A 14,561-nucleotide genomic window follows, 5' to 3' on the forward strand; every position below is an offset into this window, starting at 1 on the left:
TTTTTGGATTTTGCTTTAGGGTTTAGGTTTGCGTTTCTGGTTTCTGTTTAGGGTTTAGAATTTAGGGTTTCGGGTATGATTTAAGGTTTCGGTTTAGGTTGTTTAGAGCTTAGTGTTGAGGGTTGATGTTTAATGTCTAGGGTTTCTGGTTAGGTTTAGGTTTTGGGATTGTGTTATTATGGGTGGGTAGAGGGTTTAGGGTTTAGGGTTTAGCATTTACACGGTTAAAGTTTAGGATTGGGGTTTGGGTGGTTTAGTTTGTATAGGGTTGGGGTTTTGGTTTTGGGGTTTATCTTTTTTAGGGTTTAGGGTTAGAGTTTAGGGTCTTGGTTTTAGGGTTTAGGGTTTAGGGTTTGGGTTTAGGGAAATGGGTTTACGGTTTAGGGCTTAGGGTTTAGGGTTTTGGGTTTAGGTTTTTGGGGGTAAGGTTTGGGCTTAGGGCTTTGGGTTTATGGTTTAGGGTCTAGAGTTTAGGGTTTATGGTTAGGGATTAGGGTTGAGGGTTTAGGGTTTATGGTATAGGGTTTAGGGTTTAGGGTTTATGGGTTTAGTGTTTAGGGTTTAGGGTTTAGGGTATAGGGTTCAGGGTTTAGTGTATAGGGTTAGGTTTTAGGATTTAGGGTTTAGTGTTCGGGATTTAGGGTTTAGGGTTCAGGGTTTAGGGTTTAGGGTCTAGGGTTTAGGGTTTAGGGCTTAGGGTTTAGGGTTTAGGGTTTAGTGCTTAGGGTTTATGATTTATGGTTTAGGGTTTAATGTTTAGGTTTTAGGATTTAGCGTTTAGGGTTTAGGGTTTAGGATTTAGGGTTTATTGTTTAGGGTTTAGAATTTAGGGTTTAGGGTTTATGATTTAAGGTTTAGGGTTTAGGGTTAGGGCTTAGGGTTTAGGGTTTATGGTTTAGTGTATAGGGTTTAGGGTTTAGGGTTTAGGGTTTAGCATTTAAGGTTTAAGGTTTAGGATTTAGGGTTTAGTGTATAGGGTTGAGGGTTTAGGTTTTTGGGTTTAGGGTTAGAGTTTAAGGTCTTGGTTTTAGGGTTTGGGGTTTAGGGTTTGGGGTTTAGGGAAATGGGTTTAGGGTTTAGGGCTTAGGGTTTAGGGTTATGGGTTTAAGTTTTTGGGTCTTGGGTTTGGGCTTAGGGTTTTGGGTTTATGGTTTAGCGTCTAGAGTTTAGGTTTTATGGTTAGGGCTTAGGGTTGAGGGTTGAGGGTTTAGGGTTTATGGTAGAGGGTTTAGGGTTTAGGGTTTATGGGTTTAGTGTTTAGGGTTTAGGGTTTAGGGTATAGGGTTCAGGGTTTAGTGTATAGGGTTAGGTTTTAGGATTTAGGGTTTAGTGTTCGGGATTTAGGGTTTAGGGTTCAGGGTTTAGGGTTTAGGGTCTAGGGTTTAGGGTTAGGGCTTAGGGTTTAGGGTTTTGGGTTTAGGGTTTTGGGTTTAGGGTTTAGTGCTTAGGGTTTATGATTTATGGTTTAGGGTTTAATGTTTAGGTTTTAGGATTTAGCGTTTAGGGTTTAGGGTTTAGATTTTGGATTTATTTTTTAGGGTTTAGGGTTTATGATTTAAGGTTTAGGGTTTAGGTTTAGGGCTTAGGGTTTAGGGTTTATGGTTTAGTGTATAGGGTTTTGGGTTTAGGGTTTAGGGTTTGGGATTTATGGTTTATGGTTTGGGGCAGAGGGTTTAGGGTTTAGGGTTTAGCATTTAAGGTTTAAGGTTTAGGATTTAGGGTTTAGGGTTTAGGGTAAGGGTTTTAGGTCTTGGGTTTTGCGTTTAGCGTTTAGGGTTTATGGTTAGGGATTAGGGTTTAGGGTTTAGTGTTTAGGGTTTAGAGTTTAGGGTTTGGGGTTTAGGGTTTAGGTTTTTGGGTTTATGGTTTAGGGTTTAGGATTTAGGGTTTAGGGTTTAGGGTTTGGGGTTTAGGGTTTAGGGTTTAGTGTTAGGGTTTAGGGTTTAGGGTTTCGGGCTTAGTGTATTGGGCTTAGGGTTTATGGTTTAGGGTAAGGGTTTAGGGATTAGGGTATAGGGTATAGGCTTAGGACATATGGTTTAGGGTTTAGGGTAAGGGTTTTAGGTCTTGGGTTTTGCGTTTAGCGTTTAGGGTTTATGGTTAGGGATTAGGGTTTAGGGTTTAGTTTTTAGGGTTTAGAGTTTAGGGTTTGGGGTTTAGGATTTACGTTTTTGGGTTTACGGTTTTGGGTTTAGGATTTAGGGTTTAAGGTTTAGGGTTTGGGGTTTAGGGTTTAGGGTTTAGGATTTAGTGTTAGGGTTTAGTGTTTAGGGTTTCGGGCTTAGTGTATAGGGCTTAGGGTTTATGGTTTAGGGTAAGGGTTTAGGGATTAGGGTATAGGGTATAGGGTTTACGGTAAAGGTTTAGGGTTTATGGTTTAGGGTTAGGACATATGGTTTAGGGTTTAGTGTATGGGGTTTAGGGTTTAAGGTTTAGGGTATAGGGTTTAGGGTTTAGGGTTTGGGTTTAGGGTTTGGGGTTTAGGGTTTAGGGTTTAGGGTTTAGTGTTTACGGTAAGGTTTTAGGGTTTAGGGTTTAGGGTTTAGTTTATAGGGTTTAGGGTTTAGGGTTGAGGGTTAGAATTTAGGGTCTTGGGTTTAGGGCCTAGGGTTTAGGGTTTAGGGTTTAGGGTTTAGGGATAAGGGTTTAGGGTTTAGGTTTTAGGGCCTAGGGCTTAGGGTTTAGGGTTTGGGGTTTAGGGTTTAGGCTTAGGGTTTAGGGTTTAGGGTTTAGAGTTTAGGTTTAAGGTTAGGGCTTAGGGTTTAGGGTTTATGGTATAGGGTTTAAGGTTTAGGGTTTAGGGGTTTTGCGTTTAGGGTTTAGGGTTTAGGGTATACAGTTCAGGGTTTAGTGTATATGATTAGGGTTTAGGGTTTGAGGTTTAGGGTTTAGGGTTTAGGGTTTATGGGTTTAGGGTTTAGGGGTGTAGGGTTTAGGGTTTAGGATTTTGGGTTTAGGGTTTAGGGTTTAGCGTTTAGGGTTTAGTGTTAGGGTGTAGGTTTTATGGTTTATGGTTTAGGGTTTAGGGTTTTCGGTTTAGTGTATAACGTTTAGGGTTTAGGGTTTATGGTTTGGGGTTTAGGGTTTAGGGGTTTTGGATTTAGGGTTTTGGGTCTAGGGTTTATGGTTTAAGGGTTAGGGTTTAGGGTTTAGTGTTTATCGTTTTGGGTTTACGATTTAAGCTTAGGGTTTAGGGTTTAGCTTTTAGGGTTTATGGTTAGGGATTAGGTTTTAGGGTTAGGGTTTAGGGTTTAGGGTTTAGGGTTTAGTGTTTAGGTTTTTGGGTTTAGGGTTGAGGATTTAGCGTTTAGGGTTTAGGGTTTGGGGTTTAGGGTTTAGGCTTTAGTGTTAGGGTTTTGGGTTTAAGGTTTAGTGTATAGGGATTAGGGTTTATGGTTTAGGGTGAGGGTTTAGGGTTTGGGGTATAGGGTATAGGGTTTAGTTTTTATGGTTTAGGGTTAGGACTTTGAGTTTAGGGTTTTGTGTATAGGGTTTAGGGTTTAGGGTTAGGGTTTAGGGTTTAAGGTTTTAAGGTTTAGGGTTTTAGGTTTTGGGTTTAGTGTTTTGAGTTTAGGGTTTGGGGTTTAGGGGTTAGGGTTTAGGGTTTACGGTAAGGGTTTAGGGTTTAGGGTTTAGGGTTAGGGTTTAGTGTTTAGGTTTTAGGGTTTAGTGTTTCGGGTTAGGGTTTCGGGTTAGGTTCAAGGTTTAGGTTTAAGGGTTTAGGGTCTATGGTTTAGGGTTTAGGGTTTAGGGTTTAGGGATAAGGGTTTAGGGTTTAGGTTTTATGGTTTAGTGCTTAGGGTTTAGGGCTTTGGGTTAGGGTTTAGGGTTTAGGGTTTAGGGTTTATGTTATAGGGTTTAGGGTTTAGGGTTTAGGGGTTTATTGTTTAGGGTTTAGGGTTTAGGGTTTAGGGGTTTTGTGTTTAGGGTTTAGGGTTTAGGGTTTAGTGTGTAAGGTTCAGGGTTTAGTGTATAGGGTTAGGTTTACAGTTTGAGGTTTAGGGTTTAGGGTTTAGTGTTTAGTAATTAGGGTTTAGGATTTGAGGTTTAGGGTTTAGGGGTTAGCGTTTACGGTTTAGTGTTAGGGTGTATGTTTTAGGGTTTAGGGTTTTGGCTTTAGGGCTTTTAGTTTAGTGTATAAGGGTTTAGGGTTTAGTGTTTAGTGTTTAGGATTTTGGGTTTACGGTTTTGGGTTTTTGATTTACGATTTAAGGTTTAGGGTTTGGGGTTTAAGGTTTAGTGTTTCAGGTTTAGTGTTTATGGTTTGGGTTTAGGGTTTAGGGTTTAGGGTTTAGGGTTTAGGGTTTTGGGTTTAGGGTTTTGGGTTGAGCGTTTTGGGTTTATGGTTAGGGATTAGGGGTTAGGGTTTAGTTTTTAGGGTTTAGGGTTTAGGGTTTGGGTTTAGGGTTTAGGTTTTTGGGTTTGGGGTTTGGGGTTTAGGATTTAGGGTTTACGGTTTTGGGTTTGGGGTTTAGGGTTTAGGGTTTAGGGTTTAGTGTTAGGGTTTAGGGTTTAGGGTTTAAGGTTTAGGGTTTTGTCTATAGGGTTTAGGGTTTATGGTTTAGGGTAAGGGTTTAGGAGGGTTTAGGGTTTAGGGTTTAGGGTAAGGGTTTAGGGTTTATGGTTTAGGGTTAGGGCTTAGGGGGAAGGGTTTAGTGTATGGGGTTTAAGGTTTAAGGTTTATGGTTTAGGGTTTAGGGTTTAGGCTTTGGGGTTTAGGCTTTGGGGTTTTAGGTTTTGGGTTTAGGGTTTACGGTAAGGGTTTAGGGTTTAGGGTTTGGGGTTGAGTTTTTAAGGTTTAGTGTATATGGTTTAGGGTTTAGGGTTTAGGGTTTAGGGTTTAGGGTTAGAGTTTAGGGTCTTGGGTTTAGTGTTTGGGGTTTAGGGTTAAGGGTTTATGCTTTAGGGAGAAGGGTTTAGGGTTTAGGTTTTAGGGTTAGGGCTTAGGGCTTAGGGTTTAGGGTTTTAGTGTTTAGGGTTTAGGGTTTAGGGTTTAGGGTTTAGGATTTAGGGTTTAGGGTGTAGGATTTAGGATTTAGGGTTTAGGGTTTAGGATTTAGAATTGCGGATTTAGCGTTTAGGGTTTAGTGTTCGGGTGTAGGTTTTAGGGTTTAGGGTTTAGGGTTTAGGGTTTGGGATTTATGGTTTATGGTTTGGGGTAGAGGGTTTAGGGTTTAGGGTTTAGCATTTAAGGTTTAAGGTTTAGGATTTAGGGTTTAGTGTATAGGGTTGAGGGTTTAGGGTTTAGGGTTTAGGGTTTAGGGTTAGAGTTTAGGGTCTTGGTTTTAGGGTTTAGGGTTTAGGGTTTGGGTTTAGGGAAATGGGTTTAGGGTTTAGGGCTTAGGGTTTAGGGTTTTGGGTTTAAGTTTTCGGGTCTAGGGTTTGGGCTTAGGGTTTTGGGTTTATGGTTTAGGGTCTAGAGTTTAGGGTTTATGGTTAGGGCTTAGGGTTGAGGGTTTAGGGTTTATGGTATAGGGTTTAGGGTTTAGGGTTTATGGGTTTAGTGTTTAGGGTTTAGGGTTTAGGGTATAGGGTTCAGGGTTTAGTGTATAGGGTTAGGTTTTAGGATTTAGGGTTTAGTGTTCGGGATTTAGGGTTTAGGGTTCAGGGTTTAGGGTTTAGGGTCTAGGGTTTAGGGTTAGGGCTTAGGGTTTAGGGTTTAGGGTTTAGGGTTTAGTGCTTAGGGTTTATGATTTATGGTTTAGGGTTTAATGTTTAGGTTTTAGGATTTAGCATTTAGGGTTTAGGGTTTAGGATTTAGGGTTTATTGTTTACGGTTGAGAATTTAGGGTTTAGGGTTTATGATTTAAGGTTTAGGGTTTAGGGTTAGGGCTTAGGGTTTAGGGTTTAGGGTTTAGTGTATAGGGTTTAGGGTTTAGGGTTTAGGGTTTGTGATTTATGGTTTAGGGTTTGGGGCAGAGGGTTTAGGGTTTAGGGTTTAGGGTTTAGCATTTAAGGTTTAAGGTTTAGGTTTTGGGGTTTAGTGTATAGGGTTGAGGGTTTAGGGTTTAGGGTTTAGGGTTTGGGTTTAGGGTTTGGGGTTAGGGTTTAGTGTTTAGGGTTTAGTGTTTACGGTAAGGTTTTAGGGTTTAGGGTTTAGGGTTTAGGGTTTAGGGTTTAGGGTTTAGGGTTAGAGTTTAGGGTCTTGGGTTTAGGGTTTAGGGTTTAGGGTTTAGGGTTTAGGGTTTAGGGATAAGGGTTTAGGGTTTAGGTTTTAGGGCCTAGGGCTTAGGGTTTAGGGTTTGGGGTTTAGGGTTTAGGCTTAGGGTTTAGGGTTTAGGGTTTAGAGTTTAAGGTTTAAGGTTAGGGCTTAGGGTTTAGGGTTTATGGTATAGGGTTTAAGGTTTAGGGTTTAGGGGTTTTGCGTTTAGGGTTTAGGGTTTAGGGTATACAGTTCAGGGTTTAGTGTATATGATTAGGGTTTAGGGTTTGAGGTTTAGGGTTTAGGGTTTATGGGTTTAAGGTTTAGGGGTGTAGGGTTTAGGGTTTAGGATTTTGGGTTTAGGGTTTAGGGTTTAGCGTTTAGGGTTTAGTGTTAGGGTGTAGTTTTTAGGGTTTAGGGTTTTTGGTTTAGTGTATAAGGTTTAGGTTTAGGGTTTAGGGTTTGGGGTTTAGGGTTTAGGGGTTTTGGATTTAGGGTTTTGGGTTTAGGGTTTAGGGTTTAAGGGTTAGGGTTTAGGGTTTAGTGTTTATCGTTTTGGGTTTACGATTTAAGCTTAGGGTTTAGGGTTTAGCTTTTAGGGTTTATGGTTAGGGATTAGGTTTTAGGGTTTAGTTTTTAGGGTTTAGGGTTTAGGGTTTAGTGTTTAGGTTTTTGGGTTTAGGGTTGAGGATTTAGCGTTTAGGGTTTAGGGTTTGGGGTTTAGGGTTTAGGGTTTAGTGTTAGGGTTTTGGGTTTAAGGTTTAGTGTATAGGGATTAGGGTTTATGGTTTAGGGTAAGGGTTTAGGGTTTAGGGTATAGGGTATAGGGTTTAGGGTAAGGGTTTAGTGTTTATGGTTTAGGGTTAGGGCTTAGGGTTTAGGGTTTAGTGTATAGGGTTTAGGGTTTAAGGTTTAGTGTTTAGGGTTTAGGGTTTAGGGTTTAGGTTTTAAGGTTTAGGGTTTTAGGTTTTGGGTTTAGTGTTTTGAGTTTAGGGTTTGGGGTTTAGGGGTTAGGGTTTAGGGTTTACGGTAAGGGTTTAGGGTTTAGGGTTTAGGGTTTAGGGTTTAGTGTATATGGTTTTGGGTTTAGGGTTTAGGGTTTAGGATTTCAGGTTTAGGGTTCAGGGTTTAGGGTTCAGGGTTAGTGTTTAGGGTCTTAGGTTTAGGGTTTAGGGTTTAGGGTTTAGGGTTTAGGGTTTAGGGTTTAGGTTTTATGGTTTAGTGCTTAGGGTTTAGGGCTTTGGGTTTAGGGTTTAGGGTTTAGGGTTTAGGGTTTATGTTATAGGGTTTAGGGTTTAGGGTTTAGGGCTTTATTGTTTAGGGTTTAGGGGTTAGGGTTTAGGGGTTTTGTGTTTAGGGTTTAGGGTTTAGGGTTTAGTGTGTAAGGTTCAGGGTTTAGTGTATAGGGTTAGGTTTACAGTTTGAGGTTTAGGGTTTAGGGTTTAGTGTTTAGTAATTAGGGTTTAGGATTTGAGGTTTAGGGTTTAGGGGTTAGCGTTTACGGTTTAGTGTTAGGGTGTACGTTTTAGGGTTTAGGGTTTTGGCTTTAGGGCTTTTAGTTTAGTGTATAAGGTTTAGGGTTTAGTGTTTAGGGTTTAGGGTACAGGGTTTGGGGTTTAGGGTTTTGGGGTTTTTGATTTACGATTTAGGGTTTAGGGTTTAGGGTTTAGGGTTTAAGGTTTAGGGTTTAGGGTTTAGTGTTTATGGTTTTGGGTTTAGGGTTTAGGGTTTAGGGTTTAGAGTTTACGATTTAAGCTTAGGGTTTTGGGTTTAGGGTTTTGGGTTGAGCGTTTTGGGTTTATGGTGAGGGATTAGGGGTTAGGGTTTAGTTTTTAGGGTTTAGGGTTTAGGGTTTGGGTTTAGGGTTTAGGTTTTTGGGTTTGGGGTTTGGGGTTTACGATTTAGGGTTTACGGTTTTAGGTTTGGGGTTTAGGGTTTAGGGTTTAGGGTTTAGTGTTAGGGTGTAGGTATTAGGGTTTAAGATTTAGGGTTTTGTCTATAGGGTTTAGGGTTTATGGTTTAGGGTAAGGGTTTAGGGTTTAAGGTATAGGGTTTAGGGTTTAGGGTTTAGGGTTTAGGGTAAGGGTTTAGGGTTTATGGTTTAGGGTTAGGACTTAGGGGGAAGGGTTTAGTGTATGGGGTTTAAGGTTTAAGGTTTATGGTTTAGGGTTTAGGGTTTATGCTTTGGGGTTTAGGCTTTGGGGTTTTAGGTTTTGGGTTTAGGGTTTACGGTAAGGGTTTAGGGTTTAGGGTTTGGGGTTGAGTTTTTAAGGTTTAGTGTATATGGTTTAGGGTTTAGGGTTTAGGGTTTAGGGTTTAGGGTTAGAGTTTAGGTTCTTGGGTTTAGTGTTTGGGTTTTGGCGTTAAGGGTTTACGCTTTAGGGAGAAGGGTTTAGGGTTTAGGTTTTAGGGTTTAGGGCTTAGGGCTTAGGGTTTAGGGTTTTGGGCCTAGTGTTTAGGGTTTTGGGGTTTAGGGTTTAGGGTTTAGGATTTAGGGTTTAGGGTGTAGGATTTAGGATTTAGGGTTTAGGGTTTAGGATTTAGAATTGCGGATTTAGCGTTTAGGGTTTAGTGTTCGGGTGTAGGTTTTAGGGTTTAGGGTTTAGGGTTTAGGGTTTTGGATTTATGGTTTATGGTTTGGGGCAGAGGGTTTAGGGTTTAGCATTTATGGTTTAAGGTTTAGGATTTACGGTTTAGTGTATAGGGTTGAGGGTTTAGGGTTTAGAGTTTAGGGTTTAGGGTTAGAGTTTAGGGTCTTGGTTTTAGGGTTTAGGGTTTAGGGTTTGCGGTTTAGGGAAATGGGCTTAGGGTTTAGGGCTTAGGGTTTAGGGTTTTGGGTTTAGGTTTTCGGGTCTAGGGTTTGGGCTTAGGGTTTTGGGTTTATGGTTTAGGGTCTAGAGTTTAGGGTTTATGGTTAGGGCTTAGGGTTGAGGGTTTAGGGTTTATGGTATAGGGTTTAGGGTTTAGGGTTTAGGGTTTAGGGTATAGGGTTCCGGGTTTAGTGTATAGGGTTAGCTTTTAGGATTTAGGGTTTAGTGTTCGGGATTTAGGGTTTAAGGTTCAGGGTTTAGGGTTTAGTGTCTAGGGTTTAGGGTTAGGGCTTAGGGTTTTGGGTTTAGAGTTTAGGGTTTAGTGCTTAGGGTTTATGATTTAGGGTTTAGGGACTGGATATCTAAACCCTAGAAAGGAGGTTAGACACACAAGAAAGAGAAGAACACACCTTGTCGAAAGAACATTGAAAATTTGCTCCTATTGCTATACGATTGCCTACACTTCAATCTCTAATCTTCGAGCTTGGGAAAATCAACTCAGATTCTCAAAGGGAACTTGTTTACTTAACTGTACTTCAATCCAGTATTGAGGTTTGATCTTTCAAGTTACTTTTCTTAAAAACTTCTCATCTCATCCCATTACGTGCTCTTGACTATCATTAGAAAAGTTTTGATCTTGAGTGAGCATATTTGTATAAAAATTTATTTTTGAAAAGATCATTACTTGAGAAAGTTTATTTAACTTGGTTGATTGATTTTTGATTCAAGAGTATATAAATATACATATATATCATTCATTGAGCTTATTATTGAAAAACCTATTTTGATTAAAAGGTTGATCTTGAAAGTGCCTATACATATACATAGTTATTCTAAACAAGATCATTACTTGATTTAAGTTGTGTGATTGATTGAAAGGTTTGTTTTAAGTGTGCGTTTTCTAAAGGATCTATATTTTAGATATATTTTAACGCTTGATTAAATATCCTTGGTACTTATAACTATATATTTTTGAGGGATAATTTCTAAAAAGCAATATACTCAATTTGTCATTGAATACTTGAAAGAAAAACTTTGTGATTTTGATTGATTTAATATTCAAGACAAAATTTTTGTTAACAAGTTCACTTCAAATATATTTGTGCATTTTTGCAAAGTGAACCAAGAACCCTAGTATACTCCAAAACATTTTAAATATATCTTTACTTGGGAGTTTTGGTTAAATAAGGATTTGTGTGTTGAAGCATATCATACATTAAAACGATTGTATCGTTTTCATACATTCATGAGCTTCAAGTTATATAATACGTTAATGTATTAGGAAATTGATTTGTACTCACACGCTTTTGTTAGAAGCATTTTTGAGTGTTATTTTTCAGATTCTTATTGTATACACGGTTCGGTGTGTGAACCGGTGTGTGAGGAGAGAGTTGTATCTCTTGTAAGCAGCGGAGTAGGAGGGAGCTGTGCCTCTTGTAAGTAGCGGATTGTAAAGGAAGCTCCGTCCCAATTTAAGGAGTAGGGATTTAGTGAATCCTTGAGTGGTTGCTCAAGGCGAGGACATAGGCCAAGTCGGCTGAACCTCATAAAACTGTGTTTGTCTTCTCTCTTCCCTTTACTCTTTATGTTTCAGCACTGCATTTAAATTGTGTATATTGCATGTATAGGTTGGATAACCTTACATATACATAATTGAGTAATAAGAAGTTGTTGGTAAATATATAAGAAGGGTTTAAGAAGTAAATAAGTGCCAAAGAATTTTTTAAATACCCAATTACCCCCCCCCCCCTCTTGGGATTACACTTGATTCAACAAGGGCTTTTAAGATTGGTTGAGACTTATTTTGAAAAATTAAATGAACACGCGAATTAAAACCTTAAACCTATCATGCACTGAATTAAATAGCAAAAATGGAAACCTTAGTCTAATAAGGCAAGCATCGAAACACGCGTTAACTAAAGATGGTAACTTTAAACATGTAATTAAAACACGCAATAACGAAACTCATTTAAACACGTACGCAGACGATAAAAACCGAACCTTTAACAAGAATCAAGAGCTCGAACCAAAATCACAACTTAAACGTAGACACAAACAAAAAGTTAACGCTTAAATGATAACGAAATATAATAAAAACACGAGCTTTAATCAAACCGACCCTAACTAAATCGAGCTTCAATAAAAAAAATTAAATTTTGAAAAACGACTATTCTAATTTCTTTAAAAACAAAACAATTCCTCTTTTTTTCTTTTTTTCTTTTATTTCTTTTTTTTTTATTTCAGAACTAAACCGGACCTTACTAAAATAAATTAATAATACGAATTAAATTCACTGCTAAAATTATTTGAGAAAATAAATAAATAATTAAAATGCAATGATACTAAAACAATTTAAATAACATTCAAAATTCAAATTTTCAATTAACTTCAATAAATAAAACAATAATAATAAAAGAAAAAAAGAAAAGAAGAGGGAGAGAGAGAGAGAGAGAGAGAGAGAGAGAGAGAGAGAGCCCGGGTGTGGTCTAGAAGTGTTGCCGGAGCAGAGGGTGGTCTGGTTCTCGGCTGCAGTAGCTGTGGATGTTGGGGTTGGTGTTGCAGAGAAGAGTTGTTGGTGCTGCTAGTGAAACCTCGGGTGGCTGCTGCAAGAGACTAGCACGAAGCAGCTGTGCTGGAGAGTCTTCCGGGTTGCTGGTCTTCTCGGTTGTGGTCTGGCAGTGCTACTGTGCAGGAGGATGGTGGTTGTGATCGGCTGCAGCAAAGGATGGTGCTCAGCTGAAATTGGCTGGGGAGTTGCAGAAGTATGGAGGTTGGTCTCCTCGGCTGGAAGAGCAATAGGACGAGTAGAGGAGGCTCTTCTGGCAGTGCACGGCAATAGTAAATGAAGGAAAGAAGGAGACTAAGGGAAGAGAGGGAAAGAAAGGAGGAGAGACGAAGAGAAAGGAGGGAGTTCGAGAGAGAAACTGAGTGGAAGAGAGGGTGAGAATCGGGAAGGAGTAGGGGAAGTTCAGGGAGAAAAATAGAGGGAGAGATAAAGGGAGAAAAACAAAGGGAGAGATTCGAGAGGCAGAGAGAGAGAGGGAGAAAGTGAAGGAAAAAGAAGAGGGTTGAAGAAGAGAAGGAAGAGGAAGAGAGGGTGCGCGGGGGCTTGGTGCACAAGAAGGAGGAAGAAGGATTTAAAGGGAGGGGGAGGCTTGCACTACAACCCGATTCTATCTTACCCGACTAGGCTGGCCGAGTCACATCAACTTATTTTATTTTATTTTATTTTATTTTTTCTTTTTTTTTCATTTTTCTTTCCATGAACGCGGCCCGTTTTGACTCTCTTGAAGCCCGTTTCTCTCGAAACTCAAAATATAGAAGTTGTAGATAATCTTCTTTTCTTTCACCAACAATTTGAATCATCTCGATTAGTGCTCGGATGTGAAAGTATGCATGAATTACGAACTGATGCTGGTTTTGGCTCCCCGAGAATTTTCCTGCGATAAAAAAAATGCCAAAAATTCATAAATTGCTTAATAAAACTCAGAATTATAAATAGGAAACTTTGTTAAAATAGTGAGAGTAATTAGGCATTTAATTAAAAATATAAGCCCTAATAACCAAATTAAGATGCCTAATTATGCAGTTTAAGCGCATAATCACACCCCCCAACTAACGTTTTGCTAGTCTCTAGCAAATAACGTGAATGAATTTCAGAGCGGTGCTCACAACTATGAACTCCAGCGAACATGAAATTAATGCACATATGATATAACCATACCATTTCACATACAAAAATATAACTGAATTTCACACAAGCTTGTTCATATTCAGTACACCCAACTCCGAAGCTTGTCACTCATGCAAGTCTCATCGTTTATATGTCATTTAAGAATAGTATACTCACATGAAGTTAACCAGTGGCACAATTCAAAGTTAATGCGGTCATATAAGTTCGAGTATAAACAGGTAAACTCTCGAGGTGTGTGTGATGAGTGTGACTCAATACACCTAGGATACCAGTGGACACCTACAGAACAATCGCTTTGACTCGACCTAACTGGTATACCCTCAAACCCCCTTAAGTCTAATCTATACTATGCTGGAGTTAAAGAGGAAGTGTTGGAAGGGATTTTACAGATGACCGGGTTCAGTACTGGGAATTTCCTTTTCGTTACTTGGGAATTCCACTTGCAGCCTCCAGGATGAATTCTTACCATTACTCTCCTTTGATTAATAAAATTGCAAATCTATTTATGTGCTGGCCTAGAAATACTTTATCATATGCAGGTAAACTGGAGATTATTAACTTTATAATCTAGGGAATTGAATGTTTCTGGCTTGCGATATTCCCCATACCGAATAATGTTCTAGATCACATTGTGAAATTGTGCAGAGCTTTCCTTTGGGGTGGGAGGAGGAAACCACTAGTGGCATGGAATGAGGTATGCATACTAAAAGATGAAGGGGGCTTAGGAGTCTTTGATCTAAAAGCTTGGAACATGACACTCCTTTCAAAAACGTTGTGGAATGTTCAAGCCAAAAAAGACTCTCTATGGTCCATATGGGTTCACCATGTGTACTTAAGAGGTGTTAATATATGGGATGCCTCTTCAAAGCATGATGACTCCCCGTTGTTTAAGAAGGTGATAATTGTCAAGAACCAGATTTTGATGAAATGTGACAATCAACTTGACATAGCGGAAAAACTGGTAGAAGAGTGGGATCTTGAACACAAAAGTTCTACGCAATGTTACAATTCTTGGAGGCATAAAGCATGCAGGGTGGCCTGGTGTAATGTGGTTTGGAAGAGTGGGAGCACTCCAAAACATGCCTTCACTTTGTTGCTTGATATTAAAGGTAAACTCCCCACGTGTGACAACCAAGTTGGGTTTGACGGAGACTTAAAATGTGGCTTCTGCAAGGAACTGGATGAGAGTATTGATCACATTTTCTTCAAATGCAAATATTCCTCCCATGTTTGGGACTACATCAGGAGTTTGCTTGGAATATCAAGGAGTACGACGTCCTTAAAAGAGGTTGTAAAATGGCTACACAGGGAAGAAAAAGGTAAAGCAGTAAAGGCTAGTGGGAGTAAAATTGTGTTGGCTACAACAGTTTACTTCCTTTGGCACTTTAAAAACAGAAAGAGATTTGAAGAAAAATCCATTACTCCAGAAGAGCTAATAGGGGTAATTCAGAGAAATACTTTCAGAGTGACTTTTGATAAATTCATAATACATTCCAAGTAAATATCCATGTGATTAGACATTGTGGATTTGCAGACTATGAGTTGATGCTATAGACTTTGGATTTTATCTTTTGATGTAATGCCATGCATTAGTTATGGGGCAAATGTGCCCCCTATGCTTGGGAATGCCCAGTGTAATTGTAAACATACACTTTGATCAATACATTTACCTTTACGATCCAAAAAAAAAAAAAAAACACTCTAAAGGAATGGATTCACTCGTTATATGTGAGAAGGAGTGTCGCGATCAAACATCCCACCTACTGAAAGGAACAAACGTTAAGTATACGGAGTGGACTAGTCAAAGAAGGAGAGCCTATCTATGAGGTGTCGAGTCCTCCACCCTAGCATCTTCTCACCTACTCGCCATATCCAACCGAGACCACCCTAGATCAACTTATTCACAAACTTGTCG

At 39.5% G+C, this 14,561-nt stretch overlaps 1 protein-coding gene across 1 annotated transcript in view; it reads left to right on the forward strand.

Moving 5' to 3' along the window:
- LOC131145838 (uncharacterized) overlaps positions 1–14,192 on the forward strand; it is a 77,413-nt gene extending 63,221 nt beyond the window's left edge. The window contains exons 2-4 of the mRNA XM_058095019.1: positions 11,515–11,622; positions 13,218–14,087; positions 14,181–14,192. Coding sequence (XP_057951002.1) covers positions 11,515–11,622; positions 13,218–14,087; positions 14,181–14,192 — 990 coding nt within the window. The remainder of the gene's footprint in view (positions 1–11,514; positions 11,623–13,217; positions 14,088–14,180) is intronic.
- The last annotated feature ends 369 nt before the right edge of the window (positions 14,193–14,561 follow it).

Source organism: Malania oleifera, chromosome 13 (genome assembly GCF_029873635.1).
Source record: "Malania oleifera isolate guangnan ecotype guangnan chromosome 13, ASM2987363v1, whole genome shotgun sequence".
Taxonomy (NCBI): Eukaryota; Viridiplantae; Streptophyta; class Magnoliopsida; order Santalales; family Ximeniaceae; genus Malania; species Malania oleifera.